The 15,498-nt window shown below is 48.1% G+C and overlaps 1 protein-coding gene across 3 annotated transcripts in view; it reads right to left on the reverse strand.

Moving 5' to 3' along the window:
* The window catches only part of THSD4 (thrombospondin type 1 domain containing 4), a 578,933-nt gene that overhangs the window by 489,803 nt on the left and 73,632 nt on the right, over positions 1–15,498 (reverse strand). For 2 of the 3 annotated variants that reach the window (XM_045449229.1, XM_045449230.1), the window contains one exon: positions 4,541–4,911. The exons of the other annotated variant lie outside the window; for it this stretch is intronic. In XM_045449229.1, coding sequence (XP_045305185.1) covers positions 4,541–4,911 — 371 coding nt within the window. The remainder of the gene's footprint in view (positions 1–4,540; positions 4,912–15,498) is intronic. 3 annotated transcript variants of the gene reach the window in all.

Genomic DNA, 15,498 nt, shown 5'->3' on the forward strand with positions numbered 1-15,498 from the left:
ACCTACAATGAGATATCAACTCACACCTGTCAGAGGGCTAAAATGAACAACACAGGAAACAACAGATGTTGGTTAAGGAAGTGGAGAAAGGGAATCCTCTTACACTGTTGGTGAGAATTTAAACTGGTGTAGCCACTCTAGACAACAGTATAGAGGTTCCCCAAAAAGTTAAAAACAGAACTATCCTACGACCCAGGAATGACACCACTAGGTGTTTACCCAAATGATACAAAAATACTGATTCAAAGGGGCACATGCACCCCAATGTTTATAGCAGCAGTATCAACAATAGCCAAACTACGGAAAGAGTCCAAATGTCCACCGACTGATGAATGGATAAAGAACATGTGGCATATATACACAGTGGAATACTACTCAGCCATCAAAAAGCATGAAATCTGACCATTTGCAATGATGTGGATGGAAATAAAGTATATTATGCTAAGTAAAATAAGTCAGTCAGAGAAAGACATATATCATATGATTTCATTCATATGTGGAATTTAACAAACAAAAGAGATGAGGCGCCTGGGTGGGGCAGTCAGTTAAGCATTTGACTCTTGATTTCAGCTCAGGTCATGATCTCATGGTTGTGATATCAAGCCCCAAGACAGGCTCTGCACAGGGTGCAGAGGTTTTCTCTCTCTCTCCCTCCACCCCTCCCCAGCTCATGTCATCACTCACACACTCTCGCTCTCTCTCTCAAAAAAAAAAAAAAAAAAAAAAATGAGAGAAAGAAACAAAACAGATGAACATAGGAGAAAGAAAAAAAAGAGGGAGGCAAACCATAAGAGACTCTTAACCATAGAGAATAAACTGGGTGTTACATGTAATTGATGAATCACTACATTCTACTCCCGAAACCAATATTACACTACATGCTAACAAACTAGAATTGAAACGAAATCTTGAAACATTAACAAAATAATAAGATATAAAAACATATATGAATGGAGAAAAAACCCACCTATTTCACAAATACCTATTTCTGTGAAAAGAACTTGAGTGCCAGACTCCAACAGACCCACTTAGAATTCTGGCTCTGTTGCTTCTGAAGCAGGTGATTTTGAGCAAATCACTCCATTCCTCCGAGCCTCAGTTTCCTCATCTGTAAAATGTGAATATATATCCATCTGCCTCATAGGGTTGTATAAACTATAAATGTCATAATGCATCCGATATGGTGCCTGCACATAAGCCATGGCCCAAAATGGTAGCTAGCATCTTCACTAGTATTATTTTATCACAGTACCTTGTATGGAAGACATTTACATCCATGTCTTTTCTAAGCTTCTAGATTAGTGGTTCTCAAAGTCTGGGGTACATCAGAATCTCCTAATCTGAAGCTACTTAGGGTCATACCCCAAACCTACGAAACAGAATTGCCATTAGGGAGGGGAGATCGTGAGGACGGGGCAGCTCCCCTTTGAACAAGCTTCCCCACCCACTGCATTTGGTTCTGATATGTGCTCACCCGCCTGCAAAATTCTGCTAGACGATAGTCAATTCCCAAGTTCTTTTCCATAGAACTCTAAGGTCCCACAGAGGTACTTCCAAACCAATGGTTCCCACCCTCGGCCGGACAGCAATTATATCGATGTGTGCTCACAACCCCTAGAGATTCAGATGTTGGTTTGGGATGTGATCAGGGTGTTGAGATTTCGGAAAGGTGGTTGCAAGATTCTCACGGTCAGCCAAGGTTGAAAGTCACTGGCCCATTGGGATGCCCTGTGTGACAAACTGAGCCTCAGCCTAACACTGATTTTGCAGACAGGATTCTTATGCTGAAAGAAAAAAAAAAAAAAAAGTAACTTTGCAAACAGCTGCTCTAGCCTGTCAGTATGAGCCTTCAGCCCCAACCTGGCTTTTAATCACCTTTGTGTCTGTCCCAGGGCCTCACAACATGGTAAATACTTAAATATTTGTTGGAAGGTCAAATAGTTCTGTTTTGTGTGTTATCTGGCTCCAATTAAGTTTTCAGTTGCCTAGCATAACAACCTAACAGTTTCTGAAACATCTAAGCCCTAAGAGCCTTTGCCTCAAACCTCAAACCTGAAACAGAGAGTCTGGTAAGACAGCCATCCAGAGAACACGCGGACATTTCTTCTGGGGTCACATGTACCATGCAAGCTCCTAATGACTGATAAACATAAGCAAATGTGATTTCCGTCAGCTGGGAAGAGCGTGACGTTTGTCGGTGGCGCAGGCCTCCCAGGCTAATATTTGGATTGTTTCATCTGAAACTGTCAAATTACAAAAGCATGATAAAAACTCGTAGGAACTTCATAGTAAACAGTAACTGGCCCCTTGTCAATAAGTCGGGAGAAAAAAATTTCCTGCTGCCAAAACGCATGGGCCAGAATGCCTGCAGTGCGGGCCTGCGGCCAACTGGAGCCTGTTCCCTGGGCAGCTCTTCTGGGCTCCCAACCACAGAGGCTGTAAGAGGAGTCCCTGAGTACTCCAGGAATCCGGGACCCAGCAGCACCTTCACATCTTAGCTTTTCCACGGCTCTGGGGCCCTGGGTAGTCCTTTAACCTCTTAGAGCCTCAGATTCTTCATGTATAAAGGCTCTTTAATCAGGTCCTTAGAGCCCCCACTGCCTGGGTTTGAATCCCAAGTCTTTATAGACTGGCTGCACTGCTTTGGACAAGTTACTCTGCTTCTCTGGGCCTCCTTTTCCTCACCTCGGACATGAGGATGGGATTAGCACTATTTCACAGAGTTGTCCATGTAAAGTGGCAAGAACAGTGCCCGGTATAGAACAGGCATTCAATGAACTCTAGCTATTATACGTCTGCACTTCTCAAACCAGGAGTTTTGGTCTTTCCTTTTCTCTTTATGTTTCAGAACTGGGTTGGTGTCAAAGTTCACCGGGCGGCACACCTGACCTTAATGCACGTAGGACTATTACGATCTTTTTTATCCTCCTTAACATGAACTTTCAAATGTTTCGTGCAGAAATAATAATGCAGTTGATCATGGGATGCCTCCCACTACCGCAGAAGGAACGCCATTAATCTTCGAAATATGCCCTGAATTACCTTTCGAAAATCTGAGAGGTTCTGAATTCTAAAGGGCGTTGGCCACCAGATTAGGGAATTAGGGAATTTCAGGTTAAGGGAATAGAGAGCTACGCTTATGACGGGGTTGTGGTCGATAAAAGAGAGGAAGCATCCTCCCAGCTGACCTCTCTTTCCTCTCCCACTGACAGGCCGTGCCAGCCCTCAGAACTCACAGATCGTCCCTTCTTCCTTCCATCTAGCCAAATGTGGTTTATCCTTCAGAATTCGGCTAAAGCACCTTCCCTGTGAAATGGTCCTCTCTGAACTCCTACCGACCATGTCAAGAGCATGCGGCTGGGGAGGGCGGATGGGCTGCGTCTCCTCCACACCTCCAGGTTGCACGGCAGTGACAGTGACAGGCTACTACATGTGGCTGAGAAGGACGCTCAGGAAGCATCTAGCCGCAGTGGGCAAGGGTGGTTATCAGTGCTGATGTCTGAACCCCCAGTGACAAGAGCGGCTGGGCAGCGCCCCCTGATAGCTCATGCCTTTCCCCAGATGGACACTAATTTGGCTTGATGACTAACTTAGACACTTCTGAAGCATACACAGCGTATCTTACACTTCCTGTTCCTCCTGTAAATGTTTGCTTGTTTGTTATTGTGTATTTAAAAACTCCCAAGAATCTATCATGGACCTAGAAGCACTGAACAAATACTTTCGAATGACCACGGAGTAATCTGTAAGTATCAGTGGATTAATTCACTGACAAGCTCTTCTCAGCTGCTGTATTCCTACCTTGCCCAAGGGCACCGCCTAATTTGGCATATTCATGCTGGGCATGAAGAACCATGAGAGGTGTTTTGGAGCTATACAACTATTTCGATGCTGCCATGCAACTTCTAGAATTCATATTTTATTAAGACTCTAAAAAAAATGTCTCGGTCCTCCATCAGAGATAGCCTCAAAGCAGGGTGCTCACCCAAAATTCTGTGCAGAAACTTTCCAGAAAAAGTGCACACAATCCTGAAGTCAACAGTCTGGGAGCACGTATGACACCCGACATTCACTTTGTCCAAGGGCTTGAAATTTCCTCATCGACTCCCGGGTTGGAAGTCCCCTCGTCTTGTGTCCTCTGCTCACACCCACACAGCCTGCGGCCAGGGATCTCCCTTTCCCCCCCTGCACCGGACCGGAGGTCTCCCCTCCCCCGCCTTGCCCGCCTTGCCTCACCCCTCCACAGGGCCTCCCTAAGGTTGATGCCTAAGGGCCTGCTCAGAATTAGCTTCCCTTTGAAGACGATTCTGAAGCACAGAGTGGGGCGGGAGTGGCCTCAACGCTCTAGAAGGCTGCAAAATAAATCAAAAGATGAAAGGAAATACGCGGAGCCAAGAATTCCTCCTCAGCCGGCAGAAGCGACGCGTTGACCGCGCGATGCTATGGGTGGCGCGGGGCAGCGCGCGGCACGTCGGGGTAGGGGCAGGGGTGGGGGCTGCGGGAGGGGCGGGAACGGGGGCAGGGGCGGGCGCGCGCGTACCTTCTTTCCGCCGTGGGGTCGCGGTCCCGCGCCTGCGGGTGCCGGCTGCCCCTCGGCCCCGGGCCCTGGCGGCTGGCGTCGGGGCCGGCGGGGGCGCGCGGCTCCCCGCGGTCGCGGCTGCGGTGCAGCGGCACCGACGTGCGCACGGCCGACACCACGTGGCCCGCGAAGGCGCGCGGGGGCGCCCCGGGCCGCAGGGCCCCGCGCGCGCGGGACGAGCCGGGCAGGCAGGGCCGCGTCTGCTCCATCACGCCGCCGCTGCAGCTGCGCGAGCAGGCGGACCAGGGCCCCCAGGCGCCCCACACGCCCTGGGCGCCGCCGCCGCCGCCGTCTTCGGGGGCGCCCTGGGCCGCCGCCATCCGCTGCGGGACCTGCGGAGACAAGAGGCCGGTTAGGGGGCCCGAACACTCGCTCCTGCTTCACCCCCCCCAGAGGCTCTGGGTAACCAGAAAGCCTTATCCGTTAGGCACTAGTAGGCACAGGGCTGGTTTTCAAATCAGAAGAACGAGGTGACTATAATCCAGCCTAGGTTATATTCGCCTTATACCAATGCACTCATAAAATATAACTCCAACTTTTTTTTTTTTTTCTTTTTTTAATGTTGGAAGGGACACACAAAGGTAGACGCGCCTAAGGCTCACATACATAACTCGGTCCTCGCTTCCGGTGCCACGACCTTGGAGAGCTCAGCGTGGCACCCTCTCTCTTACTGAGGCTTATCCCTCAAGAATCCCCCTTAACCTCCAACTTAGGTCCTCGGGATTCAGGCCAGAGGGACTGGACTTCCCTTAAGCTGCTGGAGAGGCCGCGTGACCCAGTCTCCGTGCAGTCCCGGCACTGGGGACACCACAAGTTAGAGGCCCTGCCCTAGAGCCAGGCGCCTAGGGTCACATCTCTGCCACCACTTCTAGCAGTGTGACTAGGAAGGGGGCCTGTGTTCTACTTCACAGGGATGTAAGGAGATTTAAGTCAGGTCTTCCCATGTGCGTAGCAGGGAGCCTGGCACTAAATACATATTTGTTGGTAAGCCTAAAGTGGTGATTTTCCTGCTTCCATAGTAAATCGGAAGTCAGAAATGTCGGAAAGTTTCAAAGTTCTAACCTAGAGAGTGATTCTACACTCCTGTTCATTTAACCCATCATTTCACAGAGAACAGCGATGCTGGACGCGGCAGGCGGGGCGGGTACGCAGTGTTCCTTCATGGTGCAGACATGCTCTGAGCACCAGCTATATGCCCATGCTGGGCTAGGCCCCGAGAACCAGGAGGAAAGCACCCCAGCTCCACGCAAATGGCCTAGACCCAGCAGAAGAGCGCTGTGCAGCTAGCACAAGACTGGGGGAGGCTCCTGGGGGGACTGGCTTCTCTGGCTGGGTGGGGTGGGGAGGGGAGAGGGATTCAGAAGGCCTCAGAGGGGGTGCCTGATTGGCTCAGTTGGGTTGAGCATCTGACTCTTGAGTTCGGCTCAGGTCATGATCCCAGGGTCACGGGATCCAGCCCTGTGTCGTGGAGCCTGCTTAGGAGCCTCTCGTCTCCAGCTGCCCCTCTTCCCAGCTTGCGATCTCTCTATCTCAAAAAAAAAAAAAAAAAATTAATCAATTTAAAAAAAAATTAGGAAACGGCGCCTGGGTGGCTCAGTGAGCTAAGCGTCCACCTTCGGCTCAGGCCATGATCTTGTGGTTTGTGGGTTCCAGCCCCGTCAGACTCTGTGCTGACAGCTCGGAGCCTGGAGCCTGCTTCAGATTCTGTGTGTCTTTCTCTCTCTCTCTCTCTCTCTCTGCCTCTCCCAGCTCATGTTCAATCTCTCTCTCTCTCTCTCAAAAATAAATAAACATAAAAGAAAATAAAACATTAAAAAAAAAAAAAGGCGGCCTCAGAGAAGGAATCACAGTAATAGCTGTAATACTCAGGTGCCCACTCGATACCAGGTTAACACATGTAATCTCCGGGCCTCTCAGAGGTGTGGTTTCCCAACTGAGGCTCAGAGATGGGACCTGCCCGGGTCACGTTGCCACCGCAGGGTTTGCAGTTCAGTCTGTTCAATTTCCAAGTCCCAGTCCTAATGTGGGACACTGACCAACACTATGACTTTCTTTAGAACATGCGTTTTTCAGGGAACCTCATGCTTCCATCTCAAGTGCAAAAAGCCATGATTAACTCAGCTTCTTGTTGTTGGTGTTGGTGGTGTTGTTGGTGGTGTTTTAGATCTTGGTTTTGGAAGCAGTTTTTGGCCCAAAGCTCAAACACTTTTCATGGTTGTGTTCTTCCTCTGTCCCCACAGTGCCTCTGAGCACTGAGAAGGTCCAGAGACCATCCTCCCCTTTGTGTGGCACAAATCCAAGAAGACTGAGCTCCTTCACACCACATGGAAATGACAGGTGGAGCTAAGATGACCTCAGAGGGGGCCTGTGAGGACTTGAGGAGGAAACCTTAGTCACTGCTGTCGCTGGCACTGTAAAAAGTGAGGGCTTAGCCCTTGGTTAGAGTCCTTGTCCCCAGGTAATCAGTCACCCGGAAGCCTTGGGGCTCGTTTAATTGAGGCCGTTTTCCTTCAACTACATTCCAGGGCAGAGTGGTCTGTGGATGACATCTGCAGCTTAAGTTGCGTTCCTGAAGGTTCAGGGAGCAACGATGGCAGGATGACACAGAGCGGAGGGAACCCAGGGAGCAAATAAGCATCTAATCAGAGGGTGAAGCCTCAGAGGTGGATGTCACCCAGCCAGCCTTTGGGAGCCATGTTCAGAGAGCCAAGGCAGGAGGTTGGAGGTAACATGGGGTAGAGCCAGTGGGAGACGGAGTCAGAGCAAGGGCAAGACAGAAGGTTCTGTGGCAGGAGGGCTACAGTTCCACACGGCCAGTGCGTGAGCAGCAGCGGGTGAATGGGTACATGAATAGTGAATACATTCAACTCATCGTTGCTAAATTGGGGACCCAGGAGAGAAGACTTTTTGCCTGTTTATAAATACAAACTAAAATGAAAAAACACAAGCTTTTGTTCTTTCTCCTCTCTTATGTGCCCTGATTTCTTAATATCAAACTGCTCGTGGATTCACTCAGGTGGCTGGGAAAAAATGTGCTTAATCAGGCCACAGTCTTGATACATAACGTAATCCCTGAAGTGCGTGTAGCGGGTTGAATGGTGGCACGTCCGTGCCCTAACCCGGCAAAACTTGGGAATATGACCTTATTTGGCAAGAGGCTCATTCTAGAATACTGATTGAGATGAGAACATCCTGGATTTTCCAGGCAGGCCCTAAATCCTATGACAAATGTTCTCACCCGACACAGAGGAGAAAACGCAGAGGGAAGGAGGCCACATGACCACCGAGGCAGACTGGAGAGATAGAGCCGTGAGCAGGAAATGCAGGGAGCCATCACAAGCTGAAAGAAGCAGGAAGGATTTATCCCCCCGTAACTGGAAGAAGTGGGGGCCCTGGAAACACCTTGAATTTGAGCTTCTGGCCTCCAGAATGGTGAGCAAGAAATTTCTGTTGTTTCAAGCCATCAAGTTTATGGTGATTTGTTACAACTGCCCAAGGAAACGGATACAGGGTTTAGTACTTTCAGGACAAGGAAGAAAAGTGGACAGGCATTTTCTGAGCACCTTTTCTGGGTCTGGCATTGTGCAAACCCCTCAGGTAGGGACAGGCTCTACGGCCTAGGCACCACTTAGCTTCACATTACACTTTACAGGGCCCCTCAGCCACCCTGACAGGTTGGTGTCATTTTGTCCCCTCTACACGGAACAAGTGAGGCCTCTAGAGGCTACATGGCTTGCCCAGTCTCAGGCTGGTAAGGGGCACAGACAGGACTGAAACTGAGGCCTGCTCACTCCTGTTCCAGGGTTCTTCCCCCCCCACACCCCTGCAGCATGTTGCCTTTCTGCCTGCTTTTGGTGGAAAATAGAAGGGGAAAATGAGTAGAAATAAATCCACTTTGATAGTTCTAGCAGGATAATTGGGAAACATAAGCAAAGGCAGAAGTATGTGTCTGACACATTGCGGGACTTCAGTTATCCACGGCCTCCTGGGTTCTTATTAACGTTGATAAGGAAGGCACTGTCACTAACATTGGGATTAGACATGCAGCTATACTAAAAAGCCACTTCCTAGAACTAATCCCACCCTGAATTTAGCTTCCCATTGCCAAATTGGGCAGGGTCCCTGGGGGAAGAAAACACGAAACCACATTCCACCCTGTTCTATTCACAAGAATTCTCTAATTTATAGTTGAATTATGGTGAGTGACTTTAAATTCCATCTCAGTCCCCATGGTGGGAATCCGACCACATACTCCAAAATTGGATTTTTATACTATGCAGCCAGAAACAAAGAAAAAAGAGGCAGAAAAACAAAAGGAAGGAAGGGAGGGGGGAAACAAAGAAAGAGAAAGAAAGGAAGAAAGAACAAAGAAAAAATAAAGAGAAGGGGGCTTTGGAGGTGACAGCACCCCTGAGAGCACCAAACTCCTATCCTCTATGTACTCTTCCCAACCCTCCCAGTGACCTGCTCCCTCCTTGTTTTCCCATAGTCAAGGAGTTTTCTGTGACACAAGACGGGAAAACTTTCAAGTATCCTGAGACACAGTATTCCTAAAATCACGACTAACTAACAGGACCTCTGTTAGTCAGGGACAAGCATCAAAACCAAAGACTAAACCATGATGAGAGACCAGAACAAGGAAGGAATCGAAACTTAAAGGCTTGTAATCTGCCAGCACATTGCTCCTTCCCCAGGATACACATGACATGTTAAGACTGAAGCAGAAAACCTGAGGCGCTTCTAAAATACACCCTAAACTGCTGTCTTTTCCTCACTTACAAAGATGGCTAACCAATCAGTAAGGAAAACATGAACAAGCCAACGAAAATAAGGACAAAGGACATAAGCGTGTGGTTTACAGTCATCAGGGACTGAATGTGTCCCCCTCAAAATTCAAATGTTGAAGCCCTAACCCTCAACGTGGTGGTATTTGGAGGTGAGGCCTTGGGAGTCAATGAGGTTTAGATGATGTCATGTGGGTGAGACCCCATGATAGGGCTCATGTCCTTATGAGAAGAGCAAGAAAGACCAGGAATCTCTCTTTCTCTCTGTCTCTCTCTAGCATGTGAGGACATAGTGACAAGCCAGTGTCTGTAAGCCTGACAGAGAGCCTTCATGGGCAACCAAATCTTGATCTTGGATTTCCCAGCCTCCAGAACTGTGAGACATAAATGCCTAGTGTTTAAGCCCCCTACTCAATGGTATTTTGTTACAGCAACTCGGGCTGACCAATACAACAGGGAAGTAAATACAATATATGAAAACTGTTTAACATCACATACAATCAAACAAATGCAGCAACAGAATAAAACAAGAGAATCCCAATTTGTACCTGTTAGATTGGCAAAGAATACAAAGGATGACAAGATTGATATGATAGGGTAAGAACGTTCACTTCTGGTGGGACACTAAACAGGGGCAACTTCTTTGGGAGGGAGCTTTGCAATACCTATCACAGTTGTATTTTATTTGTGAAAATGTTTAATGTTTATTTAATTATTTTGAGAGACAGAGCCAGGGAGAGGCAGCGAGAGAGGAGGAAAGAATCCCAAGCAGGCCCCGTGCCGCCAGCATAGAGCCCAACACGGGGCTCGATCCCACAAACCATGAGATCATGACGTGAGCTGAAATCAAGAGTTGGCCGCTCAACCGACTGAGCCACCCAGGCGGCCTAGCAGTCAAAAGTTTTATACTGTGTTAGAAGCATACCTAATCCCCAAACCAAACTGGTGCTTGCTCTATTCCACTGGAGGTTCCAGGGTGGGTGTAGGGGTAAGATAACAGAATTAAAAGAGAAGCTTTTTGAACTACACATGCCATGCTATGCCCCTTCCCCCAGAAACAATGATGTGTCCTGCCTGGAGTGAGGCAGGGGTCAAGGGAGAAATGTATATTTTGGATAAAATCTCCCAAACCTTTTAATATCCCCTTTCTCACTTAAAAGCAACTATTTGATATTATGGTGCCTCTCTAAATAGTCCAGACTGGGGCATGAGCCAGGGAGCAGAGAAAGGGGAAGGCATTCCGAGAAGTGAGAGAGTCAGGGAAGCTACATTCCTATTGAACTCAACTTGAGCCATGCAAAAGACGAGGTGGTTGCCGAACCAGAGGGAGAATTGAAATCCCCCAAAGACTCTGGGGTTGGAGCTGGATGCTGTAACTAACAACATTTTGGGATCCGTCGTACGGAAGTTAATGTTAGGCAGGGATTTTTGGGTAAATGTGTATCAACAGTAAGACGTGTGTGTAGGGCAGCCTGGCAGTCATTCCCCTTTCCCTGGGTCCTTTAGGAAATCACCCTTCCACACTGAATGAAGTGTGGTGGGAATGTATTCAGGGGCCCTGCCAGCTGAAGCCAAGGTAAGCAATGTGGGCCAATTGGACGCTCCCTCCCTGAAATCTGAATAGCCAGTAAAGGGGCCAAGAGACCACAAATGGCTTCGAGTCCTTCTTCCTGACCCCACTGTTTATTCTCTGAGACCATTTCTTTTGCTCTCTGGCATGCCTCAATGCCCACCTGCTTCCGTTGCTTGCAGTGAAGAACTCTAAATAATATCTAAATGGTTACAAACATTATCATATAAAGTGTGGTAACCAAAATAATGTGAAGTTAACTGGGTCTGCCTTTGGCACGGGATTTGGAGGCCAGAAAGCAGCAACTGGGATGACGAGAAGCCTCGGGGTTAGGGGAGTCCAGGGCTACAGGATTCATGGAGACAACAGCTGACCACAGTCTGCATAACAAGAGAACCAAAGTCTCCCTAAAACAGGATGCACTGATGGAATAGGAGGTTCACAGGGACGGCGTGGGAGCTCAGAGAAGAATAGGGTAAGCAATAATCCGAGCAGCAGTGGCTGTCGTATTTCATCATAGTTTTTTTAAGGGGGATGAACACATCCCCCTTAGGATGGCCAAACAAACTAGGGCTTGATAGACTCAGTGAAACACCATAATCATGAACAATACAGAGCGATATGGAAACAGCCTTGGAATATAATATTAAGTGAAAAGTACCAAATAGAAACTTGCAACTATACCATGATTATAATGATGTAAAGATTCTGTAGGCATATAATAAACAAAGCCTGGAAGGGGACGTGGAAAAATGAAAACATATGACATGTTACTGAAGCTGGACCCAGGGTAAGTTTTCTTGTAATTTAAAAAGAGTTCAGTGATGCTTACAATATTGCTTGCTCAATAAATACAAATAAATTGGGGAGCCTGGGTGGTTCCGTCGGTTAAGCGTCCGACTTCAGCTCAGGTCATGATCTTGCGGTTTGTGAGGTCAAGCCCACGTTGGGCTCCGTGCTGATAGCTCAGAGCGTGGAGCCTGCTTCCGGTTGTGTCTTCCTGTCTCTCGACCCCTCCCCTGCTGATGCTCTGTCTCTCTCTGTCTCTCAATAATAAATAAATGTTAAAAAAATAAAAATAAATAAATAAATAAATAAACAAACAAACAAATAAATGAAAGTTGATTCAATGAAGAAAGATTCCGAGCAGATTGTGCAGGGTGGGAGACACAGAGGAGTAAACCAAGAGTCGGTGGTAGTCCTTGTCAGAGAAAGCCCGAGAATTTCTCATCGCCATCAGCAGATCTGTAACTAGGAACACAGCTCTAAATGTTTTCAATGTATTTGGTTTCGGTACTAATGTAAAATCATGTAAGATTTCACTGGTTTCTAATTTTCTTTCTACAAAATTAAACCCAGCATCTGTTCTTCATAGAAAACGAGTCACATGCAAAGTCTGAAATTCTAAAGTCTCATTCTAGAAGAGACTGGAAAAAGTAGGTTTGCTTTTAGCCACATAACCAAGTCAACACCCTAAAGCAAACATTACGAAAATACACCTTGGATTTTGAGCCCAGAGAGCAAAGTTTTGGAGAGCTGAGAGCAAACGAGAGCAGGAACATACAGCTGGCAGCTCAGCTGGGACATTTGTTACCTGAGACCCTGTGTGGGAGCACGGGGAGGGAGGTGCACTTTGATAAAACACACACACACACACACACACACACACACACACACAACTCCAAACTCATACCAGATCTAAATGAAGGACCACCACCATGGTTTTCTCCGAGACATAAATTCAACCTTCCATCTCAAACACCTATCTTGACTCTGACACAATACACTGTAAAGGTCCTCTCATCTTACCTCTGAGCATAACGTCCATGCCAGCAGCTATGAGACCAAAGTGAGAACCTTACATATAGAGGAGACCGGAGCAAAACAGGCTCACCTTGACCATTGCATCAGAATCCCCCACTGGGTAATTTATATCTAAATGAGTTCTACAAATGCATTTCAGAACAGTTAAAAGGCTACACTTGCACAAAGCCATAACAAAGGAGGAGTCAGCGGAGGCCAAGGGAGAGACAGAGATATGTGGAAAGAGAAATACTAAGCCCATGCTAAAGCATGACCCGTTGACATGCAGTCACCCAAAAGCTAAGCAGGCGTGAGCTGGGTTGCTCTGCCCATTCCAGCTCTGTCTGCCTGGTCCTACGGCTCTCTCTCAATCCTGTGTCCTTCTAGGTGGTGAATCCTTAAGTAAATAATCTCAGACACATCAAAACTCTTCCATGTTCACCCACATATGTGACGTTGAGTACATATTCTGGCCCAAACACTGAAGAACATGGACATACCCTTGCCCTCCGACTCCTGGCCTGTGTCGTTTCTCCCTGTGTGACCCACAAGGTACCTACGACACAACCAACTTCACTCGCATCTAGTGACACGTGCAGATTCCTGGCTCGTATGCCAAACTTAGTGAATAAGGACCTCTAGGGTGGGGCCCAGGAATATGAATTTTAAACAAACTTCCCCAGTGATTTGAATGCATCCTCTGGTTGGAGAATCACTGGCCACTGAACACCCCTAGGTGAGACTCAAACAAGGAAGCACTCACCTGAGCTCACCCTCGAGGAATTGGACCTCCACCACTCACTGCTACTTCCTTAATCCCAAAATGCTCTGGCCACATTACTTTATTACCCTCAAACTGCCTGCTCTTTGGCCTACGTCTTTCACTCCAGCCATTCAGGTTGAGGCCAGCCTGGAGTTTTATCATATGAGACAGGAAAATATTCACAGACGATAACCGCCTAATACAGGATTCACGTGTTACAAAGCAGACTCCATTTGAAACGTGCTTTTAACATCAGAAGTATAGCAGCAACGCCAAGTACGGAAAGATGAAAGGAGAGGAAGGGAAGACTCGTGGGAAACCCAGGACTGGCCCCTGTGTTCAGGTCCCAAGTCTGCTGTTATTCACTCTGTGACTTGGGGCAAGTCCACCTGCGGCTCTAGGCCTCAGTTTCTATATCAGTAAAATGAGCCCGTTGAGCTTGATGAGGGCCGGGGCCCCTTCCAGTGCTAACAGGCTCTGATTTTTCCTGGAGGAGTTCTTCCATTCCTTGCCACGTACTGATTCGCTTCAAGGACAACGACACAGGGAGGCAATCTCACAGGTTGTGCCCAGGGCTCCCCACGGCCAGCCAAGGGCAGCCTATAAGCGCAGAATATCTTCCCTAAGTGCAGTGCACGAGAGGCCTGGATGCATTTCCACGATATTCAAAGGCAGGGCCCAGCCAAAATGATGGAATGAGGTAAATATTTGGATGTGATCTGCATAATCGGAAACAATCCCCCCTTATGAAATTGACCTGACTCTTTCATCACCAGCCACATGGAAATTGTCCTCAGTTGTAACTAGAAAATAACACAGAGCATGTGCCGGGTACCGAAGTCTGCCCCGTGTTGCTGCGCAGTTACCCGGGAAACAGAAGCAGATGTCTGTGCACAGTGCCTGCGTGTGTGTGTGTTTTGTTTGGTGGCTGGTCCGTTTGGCCTCATGCTCTCAACAGCGATTGCCTATCTACAACCCCAGCCAACCAGGGCAGTCAAAATAATGAGTAATGCACACGATAAAGAGTGGCGGCTTCTGGGCCCCGAGGTTGACTTGGGGATCAGCAACTTTCCAGCGGAAGATTCTGCCTGGTGATTTGGCCATCTGCATCTGGGTCGACAGCCAGCAGGCTCCTCGAAGACAGGCGATTCAAAAGCATTTTCCTGGGATATGTCAGCACCCAGCACAGAGCGGAGCACACAGTAGGTGTTCTATGAATATTTTGCTGGTGAACGATGCTGCAGATGGACTGAGATGGGGCGCTACCCAGATTGCCCGCCTCAGTTTTTCCCTTGACCATCAAGGCTATTTTCTTGAAATCTAGCCCTACTGTGTCATTCTGTTGCTTACCGACGTCTCTTGAATTCTCACTCTCCCAAAGATGAGGTGCAAACTTATTCTTTACCATGGCACTCCAAGCCTTTCACCACCTATGCTCACCCGTCCTTTCTGGCTTGAATTCTACCACTGCTCCCCCTCTGACCCCCAACATTCACACCATGCATAACGTAGGATGTGCCCTTTCTCCCCTCCAGCCTGCATCCTGCTGTGCTGTGACTCAAATGTTCTCTCCCTTCTCCCCTTCTCCTCTGCCTGTGAATTCCTACTCAACTCCAACCAGGTCCAAGTTTTGAAGACCAGCATCCAGGTCCAATGGTCTCTCTCTCTCATGCTCCAGGGCCATCACCACATCTCTCCGTAGCACTTACCACCTGGCACTAGAATTATCTGTGTATACAACCATCTCCCCAACAACACTTGGAGCTCCCCAAGGCAGGGATTATGTCTTCTTTGTGTTCCATCTATGCTAACAGTGCCTCATACAGAGTCTGTCACCTGGCAGGCCCTCAGGAAATATCTGACGGGTGGATCAGATGGGTGGATGAATGAATGACAAATGTACCAACTGCTTGGTTTCCTACCCATTTGCTTTGTTAAATGTCAAACACTTCCTCTGTCTCGCAGCCCACGTCCTGGCTGTTCAGCCACTTGGCTGGTC

Source organism: Leopardus geoffroyi, chromosome B3 (assembly GCF_018350155.1).
Source record: "Leopardus geoffroyi isolate Oge1 chromosome B3, O.geoffroyi_Oge1_pat1.0, whole genome shotgun sequence".
NCBI classification, from domain to species: Eukaryota; Metazoa; Chordata; class Mammalia; order Carnivora; family Felidae; genus Leopardus; species Leopardus geoffroyi.